A 23,979-nucleotide genomic window follows, 5' to 3' on the forward strand; every position below is an offset into this window, starting at 1 on the left:
TGCTGCACGGTGAGGGCTTGAATAAAGACACACTGAGGAGAAAAGCAAAGCTTCTGAGGGATGGTGGCTGTTGTTTTCCCCCCTCCCAGTGCTCACAGGCTGGCTATGCCCCACTAAACAGCCAGGGCCAACATGAATATATTGTCTAAAAGTACTCCAAGTTCTTTGATAAGAACACAATAAAGATGTGGAAGGGATTTATCAACACTTCCTTCCTGGAAAAATCGGAATGTAAACTAGAAACAGACAAAACAAGGCTCACAAAGCACTGATGTTTGTGGTGCTAGGAAAACACCACATGGGAACTGCAGTGGGACAGGGAGGGAGGGAAGGGAGGGAAGGGAGGGAGGAAGGGAGGGAGGAAGGGAGGGAGGAAGGGAGGGAGGAAGGGAGGGAGGAAGGGAGGGAGGAAGGGAGGGAGGAAGGGAGGGAGGAAGGGAGGGAGGAAGGGAGGGAGGAAGGAAGGAAGGAAGGAAGGAAGGAAGGAAGGAAGGAAGGAAGGAAGGAAGGAAGGAAGGAAGGAAGGAAGGAAGGAAGGAAGGAAGGAAGGAAGGAAGGAAGGAAGGAAGGAAGGAAGGAAGGAAGGAAGGAAGGAAGGAAGGAAGGAAGGAAGGAAGGAAGGAAGGAAGGAAGGAAGGAAGGAAGGAAGGAAGGAAGGAAGGAAGGAAGGAAGGAAGGAAGGAAGGAAGGCTGCAGCAGCACAAGGAGCAGCTCCTGAGCGCAGACACCGAGCGCCAGCCCCGGGAGCTGCCCGGGAAGAGCCCCGCAGGCACAAACACCGGGCAGGCAATGCCAAAGGGCTCTTACTTTCGTTCGGCAGCTCCTCCCGGTCCAGCTCATCCGGAGGGGCTGAGGCGCTGCTCCCGCTCTCGTCCAGGGTGAGGATCAGGGGAACATCATCGTCCATGCTCACCGCCATGCCGTCCCTTCTGCTCACGGAGCTTTCCAGAAGGCTTTTTGCAGTTCCGCTCGGGAAGCGCTGGTGTCAGAAGCCGTGCCGGGACAGTCCTCCCCCGGGGCTGCCCGCTGGACACCGGCACACAGCAGTGCGCGCACCCATCTCCGGACAGCAGCCAGCCGCTCGCTTCCCGAAGCGCCGCAGGACGCGGGACTCGATGGATCGGAGCCAAAGGCCGGCTCACAAGGCCAGGCCGGGCCCGCCTATCCCGGCCGGGGCACGGCTCGCAGGGCGGCGGGGCCGCAGCACGGAGCGCTCCTCGGCGAAGTCCCCGGGAGCAGCGGGCGGGCGGCAGGCGGGGCGGGCATGGCGCTACGTGTGCCGCTCACACATGGCTCTGTCCCCGCCGTGCCCGCACCGCAGCCGGGGCAGCGAACGCGGGAGCGCCGCAGGCCGCCCGGAGTCCGCACGCACCAACTTCCCGAAGGGCTTTCTGTTTTTTTAACTGCGCGATGCCACAAGGTCACCGATTGCTCTAAAAGGTGATGAAAAAGGGAAATGAAGCGGGCCCAGGACAGCGCCACGGGGACGATTCGCAGCCGCCGTCCCTGTCCAGCGAGAGGGACACCGGCACGGCGCTGTCACCGCGCTGGGGAGGCCCGGCCCGGCGCCCTCCCCGCGCCCTCCTCACAGCCCTGGGTGAACCTGCTCCTCACCAGCCCCCCGTGCCCGCGGCCCCGGAACTCCCCGGACCCTCCACACCCTCCCGGGGCCGCCCGGCCCGTCCCGGGACCCCCCGCGCCCCCCGGCCCGGCCTGGCCCCTCCGAACCGGCGCCCGCAGCGACGCGGCTCCTCCACGCCCCGCCCCTCGCCTCCCATTGGCTGCTACAGAGAGGGCCCCGCCCCAAAAGGCGGGGCCACCCCGCTCCCGCCAATCCGCGCGCCGTGCCTGCCCCCACCCTCTACCAGAGGCTCCGCGTTATTCCCGCCTCCCCTCCCCACCTCACGCACTTCGCCTCGCCATTGGATAGAAGCGCTGTCACTCAAGACAGACAGTGATGCTGATTGGCCCGACTTGGCGGGGATGGGCTCTGGGGCGGGGAAAAAGGAAGCGCGAGTTGCCACTGGCTGCGCCGAGGCCCCGCCCCCGGGTCAGGGAGGAGAGGAGCGGTCACCGGGCAACAGCGGAACGCGGGCGGGAGCGGCTCCGAGCCCTGAGGGGACCAGGCCCGGGACCCCGACCCGCTCCCGGACTGGGACACCCGCCCGTCCCCGCTCCCTGTGGACGCGTCCCTGTTCGCAGGCCCCGCTGGCCGAGGAAAGAGTCGGGCCCTGAGTGCAGCCCAGCGCAATAGGTGCTGTGAGGGGTATCCAGGAGCACTGGCCCTCAAAAGGGTCCTGCAGGAGATGAGGCCTGTTAAGGGCAGGCTGCTGCCTCTGTCCGTCAAGTTATCACCTGGCTCCTGCCAGCTATGGGTTTTGGAGTGTACCTGCTCCATCCCAATGCTCTGCTGATTTCAGTGGAAAGCAGCCCTGCAGGAACACAACTTCAACCCCCGGGTAAGCAACAAGGCAAGGATCAGGGTGGAGTCAAAGGTGGGGAGTGAGATTTATGTCAGTGCTGAGCAGGCAGAAAAATGAGAGCAGCAGCAGGGAGGATCCCCAGCTTGATTGAGGCCTCTGTATCTGGCCTGAGCTGAGCACCAGTGACACCAGACAGGCTGTATCTGGAGGGAGGAAACAACTGAACATTTCCCCCACCTCATTTTATTCAGATTTAATGTGGGTTTTTTTCCATGTGAGCACTAGTTCCAGCAGTAACAGAGCACGTTTTGCTCTCATGCTTGGGCTGCACAGCTCTGGCAGAACAAGATAACAGGGCAACAGTAAAGCACCAATGTGAGTGAGAATCATGGAACAAAATGAAAATAACTCATTTATACTTAACCAACATTGTCCTCATGTGTGAATAGCAAGGAAGTGTCAGTTCTGACCTCCTGGAAGCCCTTGGTGACAACGTGGGCCAGTGTGGGACAGGAAAGTGTGGCCGATGAGATGGGCTCTAGTTTCCCCCACTGATTCCTTGGACCCTGAGCAATGGCCAATCCTGGCCACACAGGCCACTGCCAACTTGATTTTCAGATAAAATCTCTCCTTATTTTAAGAGGCTTCATCTTTCAAGGACTCCAGCTCTCCAAGACTGCACTGGTTGAGCTCTCTGCTTAGATTCCAGGGCAGTTCCCCCATTTGCTGACGACTTCCCTTGCTGGATCTCCCACCTGCTGCTGGGGAACAGCATTCCTGCTCCTCTGTCAATCCTCAACCCTCTTGTCTCCATCTAGTGTCCAAATCACATCTGGATTCTCTCCCAGCCCAGTGAGACCTGCAACCTTCACAACTTTCAAGTCACTGTGCCCACATCCCAAACACAGCTGATCAGGCTTGGATTGAAACCAGCACTCCCAACCCCTCCTCTGAGAAGGCCACAATTGTTCCATGTCCCTCCAGTTTTATCCCAGGTGGAGAAGAGATGCTGGGAAGCATAGGGAGAGACCCAAGAGCCTGGAGCTAATCAAAAGGATCCTCACTCACCTTCTCAGGTTTTAATAGCATCAGGTTTCTCTTGCTTCCTATCAGGCCAAAAAATGAGCATAAATTCCACTCAGTGTAGGCTCTTGGCTGGCTCCAGCTCCAACGTGCTAGAGTGTGTCATGGCCCTATCCTGCTGCTGCTCAAGGTGAAATAAAATCTTTTCTGAGGGCAGAATGATGCTCTTAACCTGGCTTGGTGTGTCCTTGGGTGAATTTGAGTGTTTCCCTTGGCATGGGAGTTACCAAAGTGCCAGCAAACCTCAGCAGCTCCTCACCGCAGCCTCCCTCCCCAGGGAGCAGTGACTGCAAACCCCAAGTCACCCACCCCGTGTCCTTTATCCACCTCCACACAGACAGAGCTGCTCATTCCCACCTCAACAAAGGAAGTGGAAGAGCTTTGGAGGTGCCCAGATCACTCAGCAGCATCTCACAGATCCCAGATTTGTCTCAAGAGCGCTGACTTGGTGACACCCTGGCACTGCTGTGAGCACCTCACAAGCCTCGGCACCCAGCCACACCATTATGGATCTACTCAGCACCTCCTCATCACCACGAGCTGCCAAAATCCCTGCGTGGATCCTTCTCTGTCACAAACCCCATCCAGTGTGGGACCATCCCACTGCCAGCAGGATGCAGGGCAACGCTTTCCTCACCTCTGTGCTCATCCTCCCTCGTCCTGCTTTGTCAGAGGAGTCCATCAGGCGTTGGTGACACAAAGCAAGGACAGCAGGGAGACACCAAGGCACATCCTGTGCACAGAGGCAGAAGCTCACTTCCTGGAGAAGGGAACCTCTTGGGGTGCCTCAGAGCAGCCTCTCAGCACCTGCAAAGAGGAGGTGGCTATGAGGGTTGGGCCAAGATTTATGCTCAGGTGCAGAATGAGAACAGACACAAAATCAAACCAGAAAGGCTCTGACTGGATAAAGGGAGAATTTTCACCCTGAGGACAGTGAGCAGTGAGAAGGAGGCCAGAGAGGCTGTGCAGCCTCTGTTCCTAGCCGTTTCCACCACCTGACTGGACCTGCCTTGAGCAGGTCGGACTAGGGATGTCCTGCATTCCCACAGGCGGGATGGAGCAGGATTCCTCTGACCACACGTGATGAGCAAAGGTCCCTCTAAGGGCTCTCAGACCTCAAGTGCCCCAGCTGGACTCACTTGGGACCCCACCCCAGCAGCACACCCTGTTCTGGGAGCTCCCCAACGGAGCTACACTGTCCATGTACCTGTGCCTGGACAGGCCCTGGACTGCACTGTGGGCACCCCTGTCTCCTGCTGCTCCAACCTCCCAGCTGGATTTCCCAGACAGCAGGAACCTCCTCTGACAGCCACTGGACATCACGGGAAGCAGCTGTTCCCACCAAGGCTATCCTGCTCTGGTGCCGTGGGGTTGTGCCCTGAACAAGGAGGTCACTGCTCCCAGCACTGTGGTCACCTCTGGCTCCTGGTTTGTCTTCCAGCATGGAACAGCCCCATCCTTCCCTTCCAGCCACAGAAAAGCCCAGGGTCCTCGTGGGCTTGATCACAGGGAGGCCTCAGTTAGACTAAGGCTGAATGTGCATCCAGAGAGACGCTTGGCATCACTTCCAGGGGGGTCTGGCTTTGCAGCCACCTGCTGCCTTGGCACTCTTGAGCACGGGAGATCCGGACACGCTGCTGGACCGACCCCTCACCAGAGGGCCCTGGGGGGCAGCCGGGGTTGATGGAGCGCTCTGGTTCTTCCACCTTTCTGTGCCGAGGTTGGAAGACAGGCGAATCCCGTCCGGGGCTGTGCTCAGCCGGCTGACAGACTGGGAACGTCCTCTGCCAGGAGCAGCCCAGCCTTTGGAGCAAGCATCGCTCCCGGGATGCCTCCAGCCACACAGCTTCTCCTGGTGGCCGGGCTCAGAGGGGGCCGGAGGCGCGGAGGCCGGCGGGTGGACAGCTCGCAGGGGAGTCCCCCTGCAGTGCGGGGAAAGGCCAGCCTGGTTTCGGGGGGCAGGCGGGGGGCTCCAGAGCAGCGAATGGAGCTTGGCTACATCTTCTTTCCTCATGCGCGGAGCTGCCCAGGCAGCACCCTGGGGCTTGGCACCAAACAGGGACTCATCACAGAAGGACGGAGCGTGGCTGCGGGACCTTGGAGGGCGACAAGCGGAGAAACGCGTGTTGGTTACAGCGGGGGAAACCAGAGGGGGAGCGGCCGAGAGCCGGCGGGGCAGCCGAGCCGGGCTGGGGGAGGCGAGGGGCTCCGCAGGGCGCCCCGGGGACACCGCCGCGGAGCGAGCCCCGAAACGCGGGGCGGCGGAGATGCGATGGAGCGCCCCGAGCTCACCTGCACTGACTCGCGGGCCGGGAGCCGCCGGCTGAGGGAGCCGCCGGAGCCGCCCAGGGCGGCGGGAAGGCGGGCGGCGGCGGGCGGGCCCCCGCGGGGCGGCCGAACAGCGACTCGTCCACGAAGGACGGCCGCACCCGGCGGCGGCCCCGGGGACCCCGCGGAGGGCGGGCGGCGGCGGCAGCGGAGCCACCGGCCGGGGCCGGAGCCGCCGCCCGCATGGCCACGGCCCCGGGGCGGGCACGGCCTGGCCCCGCCCCTTCCGGGCCCGCCCCCGACACGTGGTTCCGCCGCCGGTACCGACATGGCGCCGCGCGCCCGCCGCCAGCCCCGGGCCGCGCCGGTACGGAACGGGAACGGGAACGGGAGCGGGAGCGGGAACGGGAGCGGGAACGGGAACGGGAACGGGAACGGGAACGGGAGCGGGAGCGGGAGCGGGAGGGAGAGAGGGAACGGGAACGGGATGGGTACGGGAACGGATCGGAACGGGAGCGGGAGGAGAGCAGGGCGGCCCGATCCCGACCCGAGCGAGGCGTGTCCCTCCCTGCACCCCCTGCCGCTGCGCCCGGTACTGGGGCCTCGGTCTCCATGTACCCGTGCCCACAGTACCGCTGTCCTTAGTGCCCATGTCCCCAGTGCCCGTACTCCTGGCAAGCGTGTCCCCAGTGCCCGTGTCCCCAGTGCCCGTGTCCCCTGTACCCGTGTCCCCAGTGCCTGTGTCCCCTGTACCCACAGTCACCAGCACTGGTGCAGAGCTGCAGTGACCCTGACACCCATGACCACAGCTCCCCCACTGTCCCCAGGTCCCTGTGACCCCACTGCCTGCCTTCCCTACTGCTGCCGAGGAGGACGATGGCGCTGAAGCTGAGCTGGACACTCAGGCCATGGTGCGGGCCCAGAACCAGAAGAAGAAGAAATCCGGAGGCTTCCAGTCCATGGGTGCGTGTGAGGCAGGGGACAATTATCTTTGGGACAGGGACTGTCCCCTGCTGTCCATACTCCCTCACTTGTCCCTGTTTCCCTAGGCCTCAGCTACCCTGTATTCAAGGGCATCATGAAGAAGGGCTACAAGGTGCCCACACCCATCCAGAGGAAGGTGAGCATGGGGAGCAGTGGGTCCCTGCCCCAGGGGGTGGCAGTGGAACAGTGATGGTGATGGTGATGGTGGTGTCCCACAGACCATCCCTGCCATCCTGCGTGGCCGGGATGTGGTGGCGATGGCACGGACGGGCAGTGGGAAGACAGCCTGTTTCCTCATCCCCATGTTTGAGCGGCTGAAGGCACCCAGCCAGGCCGGGGCACGTGCCCTCATCCTCTCACCCACCCGGGAGCTGGCCCTGCAGACCCTCAAGTTCACCAAGGAGGTACAGGGGACATGGGGGTGAGTGGGAACAACAGGGGCAATGGGTTTGGTTCTATATTCCACCGATATGTTTCTTCCTTACCCTGCAGCTGGGCAAGTTCACCGGTTTGAAGACAGCCCTGATCCTGGGAGGAGACAAGTAAGCTGTCCCCATGTCCCCTCCAATCCCTGCTTCCCTGAGCCTCCCCAAAACCTGGTGAGGGGCTGAGCTGCCCAGTGCCACCCCAGTCTCTCCCCTCTCTCACAGGATGGAGGACCAGTTTGCTGCCCTGCATGAGAACCCCGACATGTGAGTAGGGCACAGTGAGGGGACCCAGTGGGGAAATGGCCACTGGCCATCTGGAGCCATCACTGGTGTTTAGAGCCAGTGTGCCTGATGGGCATTCCTGGAGTTCCCTTGGAGCAACTTCCCATGGGACAACAGGGCCTCTATTGTGTCATCTTTGGGTTGGATTTGTAACTTGCTCCCAGGATGGTGTGGGGACACTGTCTCCCCCTCAGCCTGGTCCTGTCCCCACCTCTGTCCCCACAGAATCATAGCCACCCCTGGGCGCCTGGTGCACGTGGCAGTGGAGATGAAGCTGAAGCTGCACACCGTGGAGTACGTGGTGTTCGACGAGGCCGACAGGTCAGCAGGGCATCCCCAGGGCTGGCAGTGTCCCCACGTGTGTGAGAGGCCCAGGGAGGGGCCTGCCATGTCCCATATCCCCTCCCCTGCAGGCTCTTTGAGATGGGCTTTGCTGAGCAGCTCCAGGAGATCATTGCCCGGCTCCCAGATGGCCACCAGACCGTGCTGTTCTCTGCCACGCTGCCCAAGCTGCTCGTCGAGTTTGCCCGGGCTGGTGAGGAGCTGGGGGCAGGTGGCACTGGGGACGGGGACACAGCACAGTCCTGCAGCCAGGCCGAGCCCAGCACTGGGAAATCCAAGCTGGATTAATGCTGGGCCAGGTGGGTGTCCCCAGCAGCACATCCCGAGTGTGACCCGTGTCCTGTGTGCCACCACAGGCCTCACTGAGCCGATGCTGATCCGCCTGGATGTGGAGTCCAAGCTGAGTGAGCAGCTCAAGGTGAGATGGGCTGGGGGAGTTCAGGATGGGCTTTGTGCCCCCTACCCCCTGCAAGCCACCTGCTCCTGAGGAGGGGACAAGGGTGGCAGTGGTGGCACAGGGCTGAGCACTGTCCCCATGCTGCAGCTGGTGTTCTTCCATGTGCGCGGGGACGACAAACCGGCCGTGCTGCTCCACCTGCTGCGCAGCGTGGTGAAGCCCCAGGACCAGACAGTTGTCTTTGTGGCCACCAAGCACCACACAGAGTATCTGAGGGAGGTAAGTGGCATTTGGGGGATGCCCATGTGGGGCCTGCAGCTGTGGCAGGTCCCTGATGGAATCTCTCCCTCTGTTTCACTGGGTTGAAGGAGAAATCCCATATGTGATCATGGAGGTGGTGCATCCCATTCACCCCTCAGAGAGAGGAGGGAGCACAGTGGGGTTTGGAGGCCCAGGTGGCCACTCTGAAGTGTCTGGCACTGTCTCTGCTGCAGCTACATCCATCCAATCTCTTTTCCCCCCTTCCCAGCTGCTGACAGCACAGGGCATCCACTGTACCCACATCTACAGCTCTCTGGACCAGACTGCCCGCAAGATCAACATTGCCAAGTTCTCCCAGGGCAAGTGCCCAGTGCTGCTGGTCACCGACGTGGCTGCCCGGGGGCTGGACATCCCCATGCTGGACAATGTCATCAACTTCAGCTTCCCTGCCAAGGGCAAGCTGTTCCTGCATCGTGTCGGTGCGTGCCAGCACCCTCACTCTGTTGTAATATTGAGGGACAGACTGGGGACAAAGCAGTGTCAGTGTCCCTGATGTCCCAGCAGGACTGTAGGGCTTCCCCTTGCCCCTTCCCCAGCCACCCACAGCCCCTTGCCAGCTATGCCCCAGCGGTAAATGTCATGTGTGTAGACTGCCAGGGACGCCAGGGAGTCCCTTGCCAGGCTGGGGCCAGGCTGGGCTGGCTGGGTATGGTTTCCCATTCTCCTCTTGCCCTTGCCAGGCCGTGTGGCCCGAGCTGGCCGGAGTGGCACTGCCTACTCGCTGGTGGCTCCTGACGAGATGCCCTACGTGTTCGACCTCCACCTCTTCCTGGGGCGCCCGCTTGTCCTCGCTGGAGCACAGGAGATGCCTGCTGGTGAGGGACGGCTGTGTGGCCACTGGGGTGTTATCCTTGGCCAGTGCTGCAATTTGTGGACTTGTGGTGGGCCCTCACAGAGAGGGGTGATGGGGAAGACGGGGTGTTGGTGGCTATAATACACCCTGTGTATCATACACCCTGTGTGTGGGGGATGCTGGCTGGGTGCCGAGCTCCCTGGAGCTGTCAGCTCTGCTCTGGTAAATCCAGGATGGGTGCTGGGGAGGTGACACGGTGTCCCCTGGGCTGCAGATGCTGGCGGGGTCCTGGGCCGTGTCCCCCAGAGCCTGGTGGATGATGAGGAATGCCTGCTGCTGACGGACCACGAGGGCTCCCTGGAGCTGCGCAGCCTCCGCCGCATCGCGGACAACGCCCACAAGCAGTACCTGCGCTCCCGGCCCGGCCCCTCGCCAGAGTCCATCAAGAGGGCCAAGGACCTGGACGTGTCCCAGCTGGGCATGCACCCCCTCTTCAGTGAGTGCTGAGGGGCTGCTGAGGGAGGGGACCCCGTTGCCCTCCCCAGGAAACTGATCTGTGCCCCTCTCCCTGCCTGCCTTCCCCAGGAGCTCGCTTCGAAGACACCGAGCTGCAGAGGTTGAAGTTGGTGGATAGCATTAAAACCTACAAGTCCAAGGCAGTGAGTTGAGACTCCTGGGGTGGGGTGGGATGGGATGGGCCCATGTGGCTCAGTGGGAATCATGCTCTGCCCTGGGAACAGACCATCTTTGAGATCAATGCCACATCCCGGACACCGGCCAGCACCGTGATGCGATCGAAGCGGCGCCACGACCATGCCCTGATCGAGAAGTTCCAGCGTGGGCAGCAGGAGAAGCGGGCAGCAGCACTTAAAGGGCAGGGGCTGTGCCCGGCCCCTCCTGAGCCCCAGGATGGGGAAGGAGAGCAGGAGGACCTCCAGGTAATGGGGTCATGGATGCAGGAACTGCTGCAGAGCTGCCTTGACCCAGTGCTGGCTGCACCAGGCCCCCAGATTTTGCTTGGGGGTTGATGCAGAGACGTGGGGGGATGTGGCTCCCAAACCCCTCCACTGTCCCCATCCAGGATGTGTTCTCCAATGTGGGGGGCCAGAAGCGAAAACGGGGCAATGGAGGAGAAGAGGGTCCTAGGAAGAAGCCACAGCAGCCAGCACAGCAGGATGAGGACTTCTACATCCCATACCGGCCCAAGGACTTTGAGAGTGAGCGGGGGTAAGTCTGGGAGAGTTCCTGCTGCTGTCCCATCCCTGCTGTGTGGGGGCTGCTCTCATCACCCCCCTTTGCAGGCTGAGCGTGGGCGGCGAGGGCAGCGCCTTCGAGCAGCAGGCGGCCGGGGCCGTGCTGGATCTCATGGGCGACGAGAACCACAACCTCAACAAGAGCAAGCAGCTGCTCAAGTGGTGAGTGGGGTTTGCCTATGGGCTGGAGGGAGAATCAGGGCTGGGGGTGGCACTGCTCGGTCCCACCACCCTCGTGTGTCTCGCAGGGACCGCAAGAAGAAGCGCTTTGTGGGGCAGACGGGCCAGGAGGACAAGAAGAAAGTGCGGACGGAGAGCGGGCGCTACATCAGCAGCTCCTACAAGAACAACCTGTATCCTGCCACGGGCACTGCGGGAGCAGGGCTGGACCCACGTGCCAGGGCTCCATCCCCAGCCAGGGGGAGGGAGCACAGTCAGACAAGCAGAGTTACAGGGTCAAGTGAGGAGTCCCCACCTGTTCCCTTAACCCGCCCTTCCCAGCTACGAGAAGTGGAAGCAGAAGTACAAGGTTGACGAGCGGGACGAGGATGAGGAAGGGCCACGCAGCAGGGAGCAGTTCAGAGGGAAGCACAAGCGTGGGCACGGTGAGTACCTGAAGCGAGCAGCAGAGCCCCGCATTGTTCCCCTCAGCCTGGCCCTGTCCCCTGCCCTGAGCACAGCCGTGTCCCCGTGCAGGGCCCACGCAGCCCCCGGCGCAGGGCAGGGTGCGCTCGGAGCTGAGGAACAAGCAGCAGATCCTGAAGCAGCGCAAGAAGGCGGCCAAGCAGCGCTTCCTGCAGAGCGGGGGCCTGAAGCGCCTCAAGGCACGGAACCGACAGCGGGTGCAGGAGCTGCGGCAAATGGCCTTCGGGCGCCGGGCGGGCGCTGCCAAGAAGGGCAAGCTGAGGAAGAGGATGTAAGGGACACATCCCCTAAGCCTGGGCTGGGAGTTGGGGAAGGAGACAGTAAACGTTGGCTGGTTTTGCATCCCAGCTCCTCTCTGTCCTTGCTCCAAGCATCGTGCCCCTGTGCCTGGGGTAATTCTTTCCCTAGAGACACAAGAACGAGCAGGTGCTGCAGCTGCACACTGGGATGTATTTTGATGTGAAATACGTTCAGAGATGCCAACAGCAGCTCCCTCCTCCTCCTCCCTCTGCCTCAGGTGCTCTGTGCAGGAGGGAACCTCAGGAGTGCCCTGGCCCTGCCTGGGTGTGGTGCCTCCCCAGTGTGCCTGTGCCACTGCCATCCATGTTGCCTCTTGACATGGGGTTTCCAGACTTGCAGGGAATTACCTCCATCCCCAGGGGTCCTGTGGCACCGTGCTGGCCCTGGCAGGTTCTCCCCAGCCCCAGGAGCAGGCAGGTGTCCCCAGGGGCTATCCCTGGTCCTGAAGCAGCCTGGCAGTGCCGTGGTGCTGTGGGTGTGTGCCAGTGGCACAGATGTCAGCCAGGCCCTGCATGCAGAGCAGCACCTGTGGAGATAGGAGCCTGATGCCACAGCCAGCCAGGGATGTAAATGTCCCTGTGTCCCCAGCCCCACTGTCCCGAGGAGAGAGTTCTGCTGACCATGTCCAACTGGGCCTTTGTGTCTTCCTGGCCTTGATCCATGGGGATCTTGAGCTCTGCAGTGATTTGCTGGAAGAGGTTCTGCACAGCCAGCCTGATCTGCCCCAGCAGCAGGGTCTTCTGCATGGCTGTGCTCTGGATGTGGGTCCAGCAGGACTCCTGAGGGACAGAGTGAACCCCTGGCCACTGCCCTGTGTCCTTCTGCACCCCAGGCCAGGCCAGGGAGACCCGGCTGTGTATCCTCCCCATTGCAGAGCTGCTGTTTCTTGGGCATGTGGGGATCCTCAGCTCAGCCCAGAGGCTGCAGCCCAACCCAGCCCCTCTGCCTGGGGCTCCTTGGGCACCCCACATCCCCCTTACCCACTGCAGCACGTCTTGGTGGGCAGCCTCCAGGCGTGTGCGGAGCCGGGCCAGCTCATCCCTGGTGCCCTGGAGCTGGGTGCTGGCCTCCTGACGGTACCGCTGGAGCCGTGCCCTGCCCTGGGCCAGCAGCTCCTGCCCGGCTTCTGCCTCCCGTGCCAGGGCTGCCCGCACCCCCGCCAGCACCCCAAAATGCTCCAGCATGGCCGGCACGTCCTGGAACTGGGCAGTGGGTGACAGCTGAGGGGCCGCAGGGCCGGAGGGACGACCCTTCCAAGGGGCTCTCGGGGACACGCGGGGTGGCACCGCAGCACCCCACGCTCACCTGCCCCATCCTGGCCAGCACGTCCCGCAGGTAGTCCCCGAAGGGCCGGAGGCTCCGCAGTCGCCGGGCGAGGCGCTCCCTGCGCCGCAGCAGCTGCTCCAGCTCCCGCTGCAGCCGGGCAGCCTCGGCGCGCTCCGCCGCCGCCCGCTGCCGCCGCTCGCCCGCCCGGCGCTCCGCCCGCTCCCGCCCGGCCGCCACCGCCTGCGCCGCGGGCACGGGCTCAGCGCACAGCCTCCGGCCAGCCCGGGCCCCGGCCCCAGCCCCGCACCTTCAGGAAGGACTCAAAGCCGAGCACGGCCCCGCGGTGCTGCTCTCGCCTCCGGGCCAGCTGCTGCCGGCGCTGCGCCAGGCGCTGCATGCGCTGCTCGAACTCCTGTGGGATGGATTGCGGGGAGCCCAGAGCATCGCCCCCCGCTCGGGCAGCCCGGGGTGCGGCCCTGCCGGCAGCCGTGTCCCCGTGGCACGCCTGCAGCGCCCGCGGAGGGGATGCTCGGGCTGCCCTCACCTGCCGCTGCTTCTGCAGCTCCCGCTCCGCCTCCGCCACCTCCCGTCTCTTGAGGAGCACACGAGTGGAGGGCGGCAGCGTGGCGGGCTCCCGTGTCCTGCCACGGGCTGCCTGCAGCTCGCCGGGGCTGCGGAGAGAAAGCCTGGGCAGAGCATCCGCCACGGGCAGGACTCCCACGGGCCACGGCTGCCCCCGGGGCTCCCCGCTGTGTGCAGGGATCGTCAGGAGCCACACAGCCTTACCCTGCCTGCCTTCATGTTCTTGCGCCCACCCCTCCCACTTCAGCCTCCCCCACTCGGAGACCCCCAGGATCGGTGCTGGGCCCCAGGGAAGGAGAAGTCACGCCACAGTCTCAGCTTTCCCGTTAGAACCCGGGGAATGCCCCTGCCTCCCCCAGCCCATGGCTGCAGTGCCCTGTCCTCCCTGGGAGCCTCAGATGGGGAAGGACACTGTTGCCACCCACCGGGGACAGTGACACCCGTCCTGGCAGTGGCACCCGGAGACGGGAACACAAAGGAGATCACGGGGCACACAGGACGTGGTTGCCAACCCTTGGGTCACTTGCCGGGGGAGGGCAGAGGGCTCTCACTCACAGCAGCCGCAGCTTGTCCCGGAAAGCCGCTCGGAACCGCTCCTCCAGCTCCGAGTCCATCTCGGCCGGTGCCTCCTCCCCGCCCAGCGGCCTGCGGAGGAGCTGCGAGCGGGACAGCCGAGCTGCCGGCAGCACAACAGAGTTGCCAGGGGCAGCCAGAGGCTCCCGCAGCTCCCTGGGATTTTCCTGGCTGGGCTCCGAGCGGTGCTGGGCACAGGGGACGCGCCAGGGCTGCTCGCAGGGAGGCTCCCACTCTCAGCCCTCAAGCCATCCATCCCATCCTTCCACCCACACTCCGTTCCCTCCAGCCCTCAGACCCAGCTCCAGCCCCTCAGAACCCTCCGTTCAGGCTCCATGGCCCTTCAGAGACCGCTGTCCCCACCCCTCCCTGTCCCCCTCAGCCTGCTCCAGCTCCCCCTGCTCTGACGCCCCAGGGATGGCTCAGCCCCCCAGACTTCACCCACAGTGCAGATCCTGCTTCTCTCCTTGTGTCCCTTCCACTGCATGGGCCATCAGACCCCCCTGCCACCCCCCGTGTGCTGTCAGGTCCCCTTTGTCCCCCCATATGTGTGACCCCATTACCCTACACCCACACTTGATGAGGAACAGATTGAACTCCTGACTTGGACACACAGCAACAGCGCAGAAGGAATAGGGGAAAAATATTTATAATACAAATAATTCAGCCTCTCCAGAGTGAGTGTCACTCATGTCCTGCCCACACACCCCTTGCTTCTTCCCTTGCCCCAGGACCACTGCAGCCCCATGGTGATTTTCTGCATCCCACAGCTGCTCATGGGGACTGAGCCAGAATCCCACACGGGAACTTGAGTTCATCACAGGCATCAAAGTGAGGGGGGTTCCCATTCTGCCTGTGCTGGGTGTCACCTTGTTTTAGGGACACCAACAACAAGATGGAAAATGGAAGAGGAGAGGAAAATGGAGAAACGTGGCTGGGGAAGGATGGAGTGAAACTGTGGAAGGGGCAGGTGGAGAGAGAGGTGGGAAGGCTCTGCCTGAAGTGTCCTGGGGCAGGACACTGACAGCCTGTGCTCAGCCACACACAGTGAGGGGCCTGCTTGATGCTGGATTCCAGCTGGAGCTCCGTGTGCTTCCTCAAGGAGGAACAGAAGCTATGAGCCTCGTGTCTCTTCTCTCACTTCCTGGGGAGAGACCCCGCCATGGAGCTCGTCATCGTCACCTACACAGGGCACAGAGCAGCAGCATCTCAGCTACAACAGCCATCAAGAATTCCTCCCTCCCTGGCAGCTGCTCTGGGAACACCCACAGCTCAGCAGGGAGCAGGTGGCCCCTCACCTTCCATGAGGTGGTTCAGGTGAGCAGCCGGGGCCCTGCTCCCACCGACCAGCGCCATGGCCTCGTGCTTGGTGCAGCTGCTCAGGGCCTCCTCAGACCCCTTCCCCTCCTCGTCATCTTCAGAGTCCACCAGCACTAGGACATCCCCTGAGCCTGCATTCCTGGGAACAGCAGAGCAAGCTGGATAAAAGGCTGAGGGGAGCCTGTTCCCTGCCCTACAGGGAGACTGAGTAGGGATGCCATAAGGGACTGGGCTGAGGAATGTCAACTCACCTGAATGCAGCACCTGAACAGGAGAGAAAAGAGAGACAGCATTAGAAACTGCCCCTCTGGGAGTGTCACTGGTTTTACTGGATTGGACAACCCCTGCCAATCCTGCCTCCACCACATCTGTGCCTCCCCTAGACAGTCACTGGCAGTCCCATGCAGAGGCACAGACACGGAGGTGACCTGCCCAGACACAGCACAGGGTTAGGGATAAAGCTCCAGGAAGGAAGAAGCAATCCCTACCTCTGAGGCACAGGAGGGGATTGTAGTACAACACAACCCCAGTGATGGTGAGAACAGCCAGGAGGGACAGGACCACCACAGCACCCACGACCCCAACGATGTTCACTGGCTCTGCAGAGAGGGGACACAGATGGATGAGGAATTCTCAGTGCAAGCCAAAGAGCAGGTGTGCTGTGAACCCAGGCCCTCCTGCCACAGCCCCACTCACGCTTCACCGTGAGGCAGACGAAGAGCTCCCTGAGCCCCACGGGGTTCTGGGCCTTGCAGACGTAGCAGCCGCCGTCAGTGCCCTGGGAGCAGTTCTGGATGGTGAGCCGGGACACGTTGCCCTCCTGGGCAATGAGGAACCTCCCCCCAGGCTGGATCTCCACCTCGGGCTGGCTGATGTCCCGGAGCCAGCTGAGCCGAGCTGCCGGGGTGCTCTCGGTCACCCGGCACGTCAGGGTCACATTGTCACCCACAAAGCAGGTCTGGGGGGGCTCAGATTCCAGGGAAGGGAGTTCTGAACAGCCCCAGGGGAAAACAAAAACAGCAGTCAAGGAGGGAATGGAGGCAATTAACATAACGAGCAATCAAGCTTCTGGCTGATCAACAATCATTAACAGAAGGGAGGCAGGCAGGAGTCTGGGAGTTGAGCTCCATGGGTTTGGCATTTGGCTCACTCAGGAGTGTCCCAAGGAGTGACCTGAGCAGCTTTCATGGTGCTCAGTCCCTTCTGACACCTGCCTTCCTATCCCCAGGGAAAAATGGTCTGAGGGCAGCCAGCAGGCAGAGAAGAGCAGCCCAGGCATTATTTGTCTTGGGATCAGCAGAGCTCTTGTGAAGCCTTGACAAGCCTTGGAGGATAAATACAGCCCAGATTTTCATCAGCCACTCAGATCCCCAAGATACCTGAAGGGAACACACAACCCTTAAACCCAACCCTACCAAACCTAATCTGCCCACAGCCCCCAAACCACCTCTCACTTTCACACCGCTGTGTGGAAGCTTTCCACAGGTGAAAACACTGCTGGGGTGAAATTTGTTGGCTCCTGAAGATGGGCCCAAAACACAGCTCACATAAAACTCTGCAGTGATGGGTCTCAGCTGCAGGTCAGCTGTGCCTCGTGTTGCACATGTGCCCTGCCAAGCTACCCCCTGGTTTCCCTGTCCTCCTCAGTGCTCTGGAGAGCAGGGAATGACCAGGGTACCCACCTGCCCCATGTTCACCAGCTTCATTAACAGTTTATGAGGCAGCAAATCTACTCACTTATCTCCACAGTGCAGGCAGGCTGCTCCTGCTTCACCACGTGGCTGCCCACACACTTGAAGACCTTTCGGTGGGAGAGGTGGGAGCTGTTCAGCGTCTCCACGTGGGTGTCCGAGGAGCTGGTGGAGCTGATGACCCAGCTGGAGTTCTCCAAATCCTGCCCCTCTTCTCTCCAGTGCAGGGTGGGGTGGGGGTACCCCCCAGGCCAGCTGCAGAACAGCTGCAGCATCAGCCCCGATGAGGAGGTCTCAGCCCAGCACTTTGGGGTTGCCTGTGGTGGATCTGCCAGCAAGGACAGCACGAGGTCAGAAACACTTGCAGGGCTGGAATTCATTTGTCGTCATTCCCCTTGAAAAATCTTTCCTGTTTCCCTGCAAGTCTTGCTCCCTGACCTGCATCCCACAGGCATGCACAGCTGTAAGTGACAGCCAGCAGGGACCAAGAGGGGCTGTCACAGTCCCCACAGCCAAGCCTTGAGGGAGGGAAAATATTACTGCCACAGCTTTATCCAATGAAAATGAGATAAACACAGCGGGAGAATGAAATCCCACTGCCCTGGTCCTTATGGCACAGTTCAGGGAGGGACACTGAGTCATCACTTGAGAACAAGGCACAGTCCTGGCACTCTCCCAGCTGCTCCTTCCACACACGTGCTGATTTAACAGCCAGAGGGATTCTGGACTCTGATCCAGGCAGAATTAACAGGCCATGCCCCTGTGTGTGCCTAATGCTGAACAAGACCCCACCAGGAGATCAAACCAAAGCAAGCCCCACACCAGAGGTGTCAGAGGGATGTCTGAGGCTTATTTTAGGGAGCATTTATTCAGGGGACTTTGAAATCACTTGAATTAATTAAAGAAACATCATGGCAAACCCTCATGTGAGCTGCAAGAACACACCTTCCTTCCCAGGGCTTGGCTCTCCAGAAACTGTACACACACCTCAGGTGATCTTTGAAACCACCCAGCTCTGGCAAGAAAGCTCTCTGCAACACTCCCTGTGTCGCACCTCTGGGGAGGATCAAACTGCTCCCAAACCCTGCCTGTGGTTAACAGGGCATCCTGTCAGCCTGAACCAGCAGAAAGTGCCCCACATGGATGGGGCACAGCCCCTCCAGGATGGCCAGACAGAGCTGTGCTTTCTGTGCTGACCTCAGGAACAGTCTCCTGAAGCCATCAGCTTTACATCCTGAACTCCCAGGCTCTCCCAGCACAACTCTGCCTAAATAAATCTGCTCCCACAAAGTTAACAAACCAAAAGCCTAAGAATGGCCCCCCTCCCAACCTCACAAACAACAACAAAAAGGACCTGTTGTGGTTTGGCCCACAGAAGAGCCAAGAGTGCTTGCATCAATCCACACACAGATGTGCCAAGGAACCCCTGGAGGTGTGGAACTGCAGTCTCCTTCACAGGTGCTTCCCATCCAAAGCAAACACAGAATCACAGCCCAAGGCAGGGCTGCACCTTTGTCCTGTCACTAGAATGTTTACTCTACTGCTTGTGGGGTTTTCAAAGTGCAGTTTTGCAAACAAAAAGAGAACTTTTTGCATGGGATGCATTGAAGCCTGTCAGCTGGTTATTCCCACACAAAACCTCTACACATCCTGGGAGGCTCTTCCACAGCAGTGCCAAGTCTGTGTCCAAAATCTGCCCCAGGATTAAATGTTCCACCAACAGGGACTGGTGAAAAAACAGGGCCCTGCTACAGGTCAGAGGTTAAACTTCTAACATTTGCTGATGCTCCTCCGGCTGACCTAAAGCATTTCCAGAAGTCTCTTTCTCACCTATCAAAGGGTAGGCCTACATCACCTTTGTCATATTTGGAAATTAGTTGACACAATTAATTCCAGACTAACAAATGAAGTTCAGAGTGCAGCACCAACACTTGGCACCCTGAGTGTTCTGCCCCAGTGCCCCAGATTTGGAGCTCCCCACTCCTAAGCCCAGTGCCTACATATCTATTCCCTGAAGCAGCCTGGGGTTCAATCCTTCCACACCCCATCTGCACATTCCTTGCTGCAGGAAAAGAATTTTTATTCCTGTAAGCTTTCAAGAGGTTAATCTGTACAAAACAGGTGCAGTGTTTACACACAGGTAGAAGGAAGGAACACCCTGAAGGCAAACAGGTCTCATACATGGGAAGAGCAGCAAGGGAGGAAGGGGCCAAATGAGTACCAAGGGTCAAAATGGAAAAAGCAGTGGATTGTCCCTCTTCTCAGTCCTGAAGGAACCAAGAGTGGCACCAAGCACAGGACCTGTGCTCCCTGCTAATCTGGAGGGGGCTGTTCCCATGGAATACATGAGGCATCAGAGCAAATAATGGTGCAGCAGGAGGGATTGAGCAGTTTCCAGCCCAAACTTCCACCTGTGTACTGAACATTTCTAAGGGAATGAATGGATTAAAGAGGGATGGAGAGAGCACCAGAAGACACAGAAGGGCTAAAAGAAGTGGCCTGTGCTGATAACAGGTGTGCTCTCAGGACACTGCTCCCACATAAAGCTGAGGAATTCCATGCTTCCATCAGTGTAAGACTCCTCAGCTGGTAAGAGTTCTCCCACTAAAAGGATGGCACCGAAGAATAGCACAGCACATCTATCCCATCATCCAAGGGAAAGCAGACAGTGAGCACCAGCCCCTACCCCAAGGTTTATGGAGACTCAAATCAGCCAGATTTTGAGGCAAAGGGTTCCCATGGAATAGCTACAGGGAATGGAAGATGTGCCCAAAAACTTGTTTATCACAAGCAATGAAGAAGAGACACAGCAAGGACTTGAGAGCTGGCAAAAGCTCAGATCTTTCTTTCCTGCAAAAGCCAGATCTGCGACAGACCATTCAGACACACATTGTGGTGCTTGTGAGCAGATGTGAGAGAGATTCCGCACAATAAAGCTGTTTTCACTTTCTAAATATTATTTTTCCACTGAATGAATCTGGGGACGTGGAAGGCCGAGGGGAGGAAGCTCAGCGGTGGGGATGACTTACTGGCCACCACGAGCTGCACCCTGTGCTCGTGGTCCGTCCTGTTCAGCACTTCCCTGCAGGTGTAGTTGCCCTGGTCCTGCTCACGCAGCTCCGTGATGCTGAGGGAGCTGTTGTCCACCAGGGAGAAGCGAACGTCCGGGGGGAAGGAGACCCTCGAGGAGAAGAGAGGTGGGAAGGAATGCGGATCCCCTTGGAACCAGACCACCTCGGTGGCTTCCTTGGATACGTTGCGGCATAAAAGGAGGATGCTTCCTCCCACCTGCCCAAAGACCACTTCATCTGTTCCTGGAAGAGAGAAAGGACGGCGTTAGGGATGTAGGGAATGGGCAAAGCCGCCTTCTGCCAGCAAAGACCTGGATATCTGATCTGTATCAGCCTTCTGAAGTGCTTGTTAGGGGGCTGCTGAGGGATCTCTGAGATGACTAAAAACATCCAGCGCAGACCAGGCTCAGGAAAAGGGACAGAGCTCCCTGCTCCCCTCCCCTCAGCCCGCGCTACCTGCGGCCTCCCGGCGCGGCACCAGCCTCCAGACGCAAAGGGCGAGGAAGAGCCGCGCCGGCGGCGTCCCGCCGCGGAGCTGCATGGCTGTGCGCCGCCGCCAGAGCCCCGCGGAGGCGGTACTGCCCGGCCGCCGCCCCGGCGAGAGGCCTGGGGAGGGCGGGCGTGCCCGGCTGGGGGAACCCGCCCGCCGGCGCCCGTGAGGGGCCCGTGATGGGGTCGTCCAGCGGGTCCCGCCGCCCCAGAGCCGCCGTTTGGGGCCGCCGCCATGTTTGGAGCCCCCCCCCCCACCCGCCATCTTGGGGTCCCCTCACTGCCCCTCGGCCGTGTGGGGCAGAGCGGGGCCGGCGCTGCCGCCCGGTGCCGCCCATGGATCGGGAGCGTTTGACACCGCTCGAGGAGAGCGCTGTCGCCTGAGCGGTGTCCCCTGAGTGGTGACACCCACGTCCAGAGAGCTGCTCTAACCCACCCACTTAGAGACAGCCCACAGGCAGCGCAGCGGGAAGAGCAGAGATAAAGGGTTATTCCTCTGTGTGACCCCCCAGCAAGAGCCGTAACCACGCAACTATCCTCGGGTTTCTCCAGGACACCTTACACACGGCAGCTTGCAAGCACCAAGGCGTGCGTGAAGCAGAGCGCTGAGACCCACAGGGCTGCTCCTCTGGGCCCTGACACATGAATTATTAATTAACCTAATTAGATAGGGGCGGTAAGGGCGACAGTGCTGGCCCAGGTAACCGGAGATCGGCCGACCCCCCTCGGCTCCGCCTGGGGGCGCCATAGTGCTGGCGCAGGGGAGACCAGCGTGCGTCTCGGCCAATGGGAGAGGAGCATAGCGGCGTCTCCACCAATGGGAGCGAAGCATAGCGGCGTCTCCACCAATGGGAGCGGAGCGGGGCGGTGCCTCCGCCAAGAGGTACGGAGAGAGAGGCAGCGCCGAGCCGCCGCCGCCGCAGCCACAAGCGTCGCCATGCCGGTGGACCTGGCGAAATGGGACGGGCCGCTGAGCCTCGCCGAGGTGGAGCAGAAGCCGGCGCACCCACTGAGGGTCAAGTATGGGTCCGTGGAGATCGACGAGCTGGGCAAGGTGCTCACGCCCACTCAGGTGAGCAGCGCCCGGCCCTGCGCGCGGGGCTTGGCGCGGCAAAATGGCGGGATGCGGTCGGGCCTCTTGCGCTGTCGCTCCGGCAGCTGCCGCCGCAGCTTCACCCGGTGCGGGGGCAGAGAGAGGAGCTGAGCTTTGGGAGCGGCCTTGCTACGGCGGCGGCCGTGCCGCAGGGGAGAAGGCCCGCGGCTCTCACAGCCAGGGCGAGCTGGCACGAATGGCCTCGAGCCCGTCGGGTGTCGCTGGCAGCGCGGGTCATGCTGGCCCTGAGTGCAGGGCAGTGGCTGGCGCTGACAGCGGGGCCGCTGCTAACGCGGTCACCCCTGCAGGTCCAGCATCGCCCCACCAGCATCGAGTGGGACGGCTGCGATCCCCAGAAGCTTTACACCCTGGTTCTGACAGACCCTGATGCGCCCAGTCGGAAGGACCCGAAGTTCAGGTAATGGGGATGGACAGCTCCGTGTCCTGTGTGGGGAAAAATGAACATCTCTCCTGGGCTGAGCAGAGGCTTAAGGAGGAGGTGGGACTGTGTTCTGCCTAAGGTGCAGCTGTGGGGCTGTGGCTTGTCACAGAAATTGTGTCCTTGCATCTCTCCTTGAGCCAGGGACAGCATGGGGAGGAGCGGCTGCTCTTATTAGGGGTGTTTGAAGATCTGTTGTAGCTGGAGCAGCACAGCATTTACTGCTTGCTCTCATTTAGCACATATGTGAGTTGGAATTAGGTCTTGCTGGTGGCAGAATCTTAAATCTGGGACCAGCTCACCTTGCTCAGGTCAGCCTCAGCAGTGTGTGGAATGAATACCCACTCTCAGAGGTCAGGCTCTGGGTTTCCTGCAGCCACGTGGAGCTGGTTTTGGCAGGCTGTGCATCCCAATGAAGCAGTGCGTGCTCTGGGACTGGTGCTGTTTGGGTTTTACAAACCAGGAGTGGCAGCTGTTTTTTTACCCCATGCTGGCAGCCTCATGGAAGAAGCAGCAGCTTGGAGTGATAAAGGGTCTTGTTATCTGCGGCTCTGCCAGTTTGATTTTTCTTTGCGCTCTCCTTCCAGGGAGTGGCATCACTTCCTGGTGACCAACATGAAAGGCAACAATGTGGGCAGCGGGACCGTGATGTCGGATTATGTTGGCTCCGGTCCTCCCAAGGGAACAGGTCGGTACCTGCAGCAATTCCTCCGTGATGCTGCACGGATCACACCCAGTGCAGAAGGCTGGGGAGGGAAGCCTGCAGGAGCAGGGATCAAGCCTATCCTTCCCTAAGCTCCATCATCCTTGTCCAGCTGCGGGGGTGAGCTGTGGGCGCAGGTGGTGATGCTGTCCCTCCCCGCAGGGCTGCACCGCTACGTGTGGCTGGTGTACGAGCAGCCCCAGCAGCTGGCCTGCAACGAGCCCGTCCTGTCCAACCGCTCCGGGGACAAGCGCGGCAAGTTCAAGGTGGCCGCCTTCCGCAGCAAGTACGGGCTGGGGGCGCCGGTGGCGGGCACCTGCTACCAGGCTGAGTGGGATGACTACGTGCCCAAGCTGTACGAGCAGCTCTCGGGGAAGTAGGGCCGCGGCCTGTGGGGCACTGCAGCACCCGTGGGTGGGGCTGGCACAGCGCTGTAGTTCTGTTTTGTTAATGAGTTGAACCCAACTGTCCTGCTCTGACCACTGGAAATGTCGCTCTGTCGCTGTCCCTGCTGTGTCCAGGCTGATGCCCATGGGATCCTAGCTAGAGAGCTGCTGCTGGGTGCCCCTGGAAGGGCTGCTCCCTCCAGACTGACCTGCTTAAGGGAATCAAAAGCCTTTGTGAAGTAGTGTCAATTCAGGGGGTCTCTGCTGTCTTGGGAGGGCTTGAGGTGGCAGGGCTGTGGGTACACAACCACTTTGGGGTGGGTGCTGGATGTGGAGACTCCCTTTTCCAAGAGAGGAAAGGGCAGTCAAAGGGAAACTTCCTCCCCTTTCTTTCCCCCTTCTACCTTTGGCCAGTGCCTCCACATCACCACTACAGTAGTGAAGGTGCAGCTCTGGGGGGAGGCAGGAGCTGGCCTAGAACACTTCCTTCTGTTCTCTGCTGCCACTCAAAGCTGAGACCACTTTGTTTTGTTCAGTCCTGTGGTGACCTGCCCTGTACTCACAGTGCAATTAAAAGCTTCCCAAGGTACCTGGTGTGCTTGGTTGTCTTCTTGGGGGACGAGGGCAGTGCTCAAGGAGCAGTGGGGTGGTGGTGTGTTCCTGGGATGGGGCTGGACCCTGTGCCTGCAGCTCTCCTGGGACTCACTGATGCTGGAGGGACACAGCTCAAAGCCATCATATCCATGTTAAAAACATTCCCATCCTTAGCTCCTTCCCAAGGAATCTCCCCATATTCCCAGACCCGTGGAGGCTCCTTCCCTCCAGAGGAACCCCCATGTAACCCCAG

The 23,979-nt window shown here is 60.7% G+C and overlaps 6 protein-coding genes across 9 annotated transcripts in view; 2 read left to right on the plus strand and 4 right to left on the minus strand.

Annotated features, from left to right (window-relative positions):
• The window catches only part of TPCN1 (two pore segment channel 1), a 40,921-nt gene extending 39,058 nt beyond the window's left edge, over positions 1 to 1,863 (minus strand). The window contains exons 1-2 of the mRNA XM_086856026.1: positions 1,729 to 1,863; positions 808 to 1,433 (exon numbers count right to left, since the gene is read on the minus strand). Of these exons, the coding sequence (XP_086712152.1) occupies positions 808 to 919 (112 nt within the window). The 5' untranslated portion in view covers positions 920 to 1,433; positions 1,729 to 1,863. The remainder of the gene's footprint in view (positions 1 to 807; positions 1,434 to 1,728) is intronic.
• A 166-nt stretch (positions 1,864 to 2,029) lies between these two features.
• On the plus strand, positions 2,030 to 11,566 carry DDX54 (DEAD-box helicase 54). 2 transcript variants are annotated; one of them, XM_086856025.1, is made up of 20 exons: positions 2,030 to 2,459; positions 6,602 to 6,737; positions 6,824 to 6,894; positions 6,977 to 7,162; positions 7,251 to 7,300; positions 7,409 to 7,450; positions 7,694 to 7,789; positions 7,882 to 8,003; positions 8,167 to 8,228; positions 8,355 to 8,486; positions 8,737 to 8,947; positions 9,209 to 9,343; positions 9,596 to 9,817; positions 9,907 to 9,980; positions 10,062 to 10,259; positions 10,403 to 10,548; positions 10,623 to 10,736; positions 10,823 to 10,927; positions 11,076 to 11,179; positions 11,271 to 11,566. In XM_086856025.1, exons 2-20 carry the CDS (start codon positions 6,683 to 6,685, stop codon positions 11,492 to 11,494), a joined length of 2,349 nt encoding a protein of 782 aa, XP_086712151.1. In that variant the 5' UTR covers positions 2,030 to 2,459; positions 6,602 to 6,682; the 3' UTR covers positions 11,495 to 11,566. The 2 variants fall into 2 exon arrangements, with proteins under 2 accessions (XP_086712151.1, XP_086712150.1); XM_086856024.1 differs by lacking the exon at positions 2,030 to 2,459 and adding an exon at positions 5,999 to 6,141.
• Positions 2,622 to 6,034, minus strand: RITA1 (RBPJ interacting and tubulin associated 1). Of its 2 annotated transcripts, none has more exons than XM_086856030.1 (3): positions 5,799 to 6,034; positions 4,923 to 5,602; positions 2,622 to 4,313 (listed from the first exon to the last, which is right to left on the minus strand). In XM_086856030.1, the coding sequence occupies exons 1-2, from the start codon at positions 6,017 to 6,019 to the stop codon at positions 5,068 to 5,070; spliced, it is 756 nt and encodes a 251-aa protein (XP_086712156.1). In that variant the 5' UTR covers positions 6,020 to 6,034; the 3' UTR covers positions 2,622 to 4,313; positions 4,923 to 5,067. The 2 variants fall into 2 exon arrangements, with proteins under 2 accessions (XP_086712156.1, XP_086712157.1); XM_086856031.1 differs by having other exon boundaries at positions 4,714 to 5,602.
• A 383-nt stretch (positions 11,567 to 11,949) lies between the features above and the next one.
• Positions 11,950 to 14,688, minus strand: CFAP73 (cilia and flagella associated protein 73). Its single transcript, XM_086856435.1, has 8 exons — positions 14,667 to 14,688; positions 13,923 to 14,043; positions 13,330 to 13,669; positions 13,093 to 13,197; positions 12,825 to 13,025; positions 12,500 to 12,721; positions 12,140 to 12,298; positions 11,950 to 12,045 (listed from the first exon to the last, which is right to left on the minus strand). Exons 1-8 carry the CDS (start codon positions 14,686 to 14,688, stop codon positions 11,950 to 11,952), a joined length of 1,266 nt encoding a protein of 421 aa, XP_086712561.1.
• Positions 14,574 to 20,684, minus strand: VSIG10 (V-set and immunoglobulin domain containing 10). 2 transcript variants are annotated; one of them, XM_086856047.1, is made up of 7 exons: positions 20,479 to 20,684; positions 19,981 to 20,265; positions 16,998 to 17,279; positions 15,957 to 16,250; positions 15,749 to 15,859; positions 15,239 to 15,418; positions 14,574 to 15,122 (listed from the first exon to the last, which is right to left on the minus strand). In XM_086856047.1, exons 1-7 carry the CDS (start codon positions 20,561 to 20,563, stop codon positions 15,055 to 15,057), a joined length of 1,305 nt encoding a protein of 434 aa, XP_086712173.1. In that variant the 5' UTR covers positions 20,564 to 20,684; the 3' UTR covers positions 14,574 to 15,054. The 2 variants fall into 2 exon arrangements, with proteins under 2 accessions (XP_086712173.1, XP_023793358.2); XM_023937590.2 differs by lacking the exons at positions 14,574 to 15,122; positions 15,239 to 15,418 and adding an exon at positions 15,469 to 15,524 and having other exon boundaries at positions 20,479 to 20,644.
• On the plus strand, positions 20,664 to 23,721 carry PEBP1 (phosphatidylethanolamine binding protein 1). Its single transcript, XM_023937591.2, has 4 exons — positions 20,664 to 21,583; positions 21,913 to 22,022; positions 22,631 to 22,731; positions 22,909 to 23,721. The coding sequence occupies exons 1-4, from the start codon at positions 21,329 to 21,331 to the stop codon at positions 23,124 to 23,126; spliced, it is 684 nt and encodes a 227-aa protein (XP_023793359.2). The 5' UTR covers positions 20,664 to 21,328; the 3' UTR covers positions 23,127 to 23,721.
• The last annotated feature ends 258 nt before the right edge of the window (positions 23,722 to 23,979 follow it).

The sequence above is a fragment of the Cyanistes caeruleus genome, chromosome 18 (genome assembly GCF_971803275.1).
Source record: "Cyanistes caeruleus chromosome 18, bCyaCae1.hap1.1, whole genome shotgun sequence".
In the NCBI taxonomy this organism is placed as follows: Eukaryota; Metazoa; Chordata; class Aves; order Passeriformes; family Paridae; genus Cyanistes; species Cyanistes caeruleus.

Coding starts and splice junctions, on each gene's coding strand:
- RITA1 (XM_086856030.1), bottom strand. CDS start 6,019: ATGCGGGCGGCGGCTCCGGCCCCGGCCGGTGGCTCCGCTGCCGCCGCC. Junction 5,603..5,798: donor CGGCCCGCGAGTCAGTGCAG/GTGAGCTCGGGG, acceptor TCGCCCTCCAAG/GTCCCGCAGCCACGCTCCGT.
- DDX54 (XM_086856024.1), top strand. CDS start 6,103: ATGGCGCCGCGCGCCCGCCGCCAGCCCCGGGCCGCGCCG. Junction 9,344..9,595: donor AGCACAGGAGATGCCTGCTG/GTGAGGGACGGC, acceptor CCTGGGCTGCAG/ATGCTGGCGGGGTCCTGGGC. Junction 10,737..10,822: donor AGCAAGCAGCTGCTCAAGTG/GTGAGTGGGGTT, acceptor TGTGTCTCGCAG/GGACCGCAAGAAGAAGCGCT.
- CFAP73 (XM_086856435.1), bottom strand. CDS start 14,688: ATGGGGCTGCAGTGGTCCTGGG. Junction 13,670..13,922: donor CGGGACAAGCTGCGGCTGCT/GTGAGTGAGAGC, acceptor GACTGTGGCGTG/ACTTCTCCTTCCCTGGGGCC. Junction 12,722..12,824: donor TGCTGGCCAGGATGGGGCAG/GTGAGCGTGGGG, acceptor CCCACTGCCCAG/TTCCAGGACGTGCCGGCCAT.
- VSIG10 (XM_086856047.1), bottom strand. CDS start 20,563: ATGCAGCTCCGCGGCGGGACGCCGCCGGCGCGGCTCTTCCTCGCCCTT. Junction 15,860..15,956: donor CGTCTGCCTCACGGTGAAGC/GTGAGTGGGGCT, acceptor CCCTCTCTGCAG/AGCCAGTGAACATCGTTGGG. Junction 15,123..15,238: donor CCTGAACCACCTCATGGAAG/GTGAGGGGCCAC, acceptor TGCCCTGTGTAG/GTGACGATGACGAGCTCCAT.
- PEBP1 (XM_023937591.2), top strand. CDS start 21,329: ATGGGAGCGAAGCATAGCGGCGTCTCCACCAATGGGAGCGGAGCGGGG. Junction 21,584..21,912: donor AGGTGCTCACGCCCACTCAG/GTGAGCAGCGCC, acceptor TCACCCCTGCAG/GTCCAGCATCGCCCCACCAG. Junction 22,023..22,630: donor CGGAAGGACCCGAAGTTCAG/GTAATGGGGATG, acceptor CTCTCCTTCCAG/GGAGTGGCATCACTTCCTGG.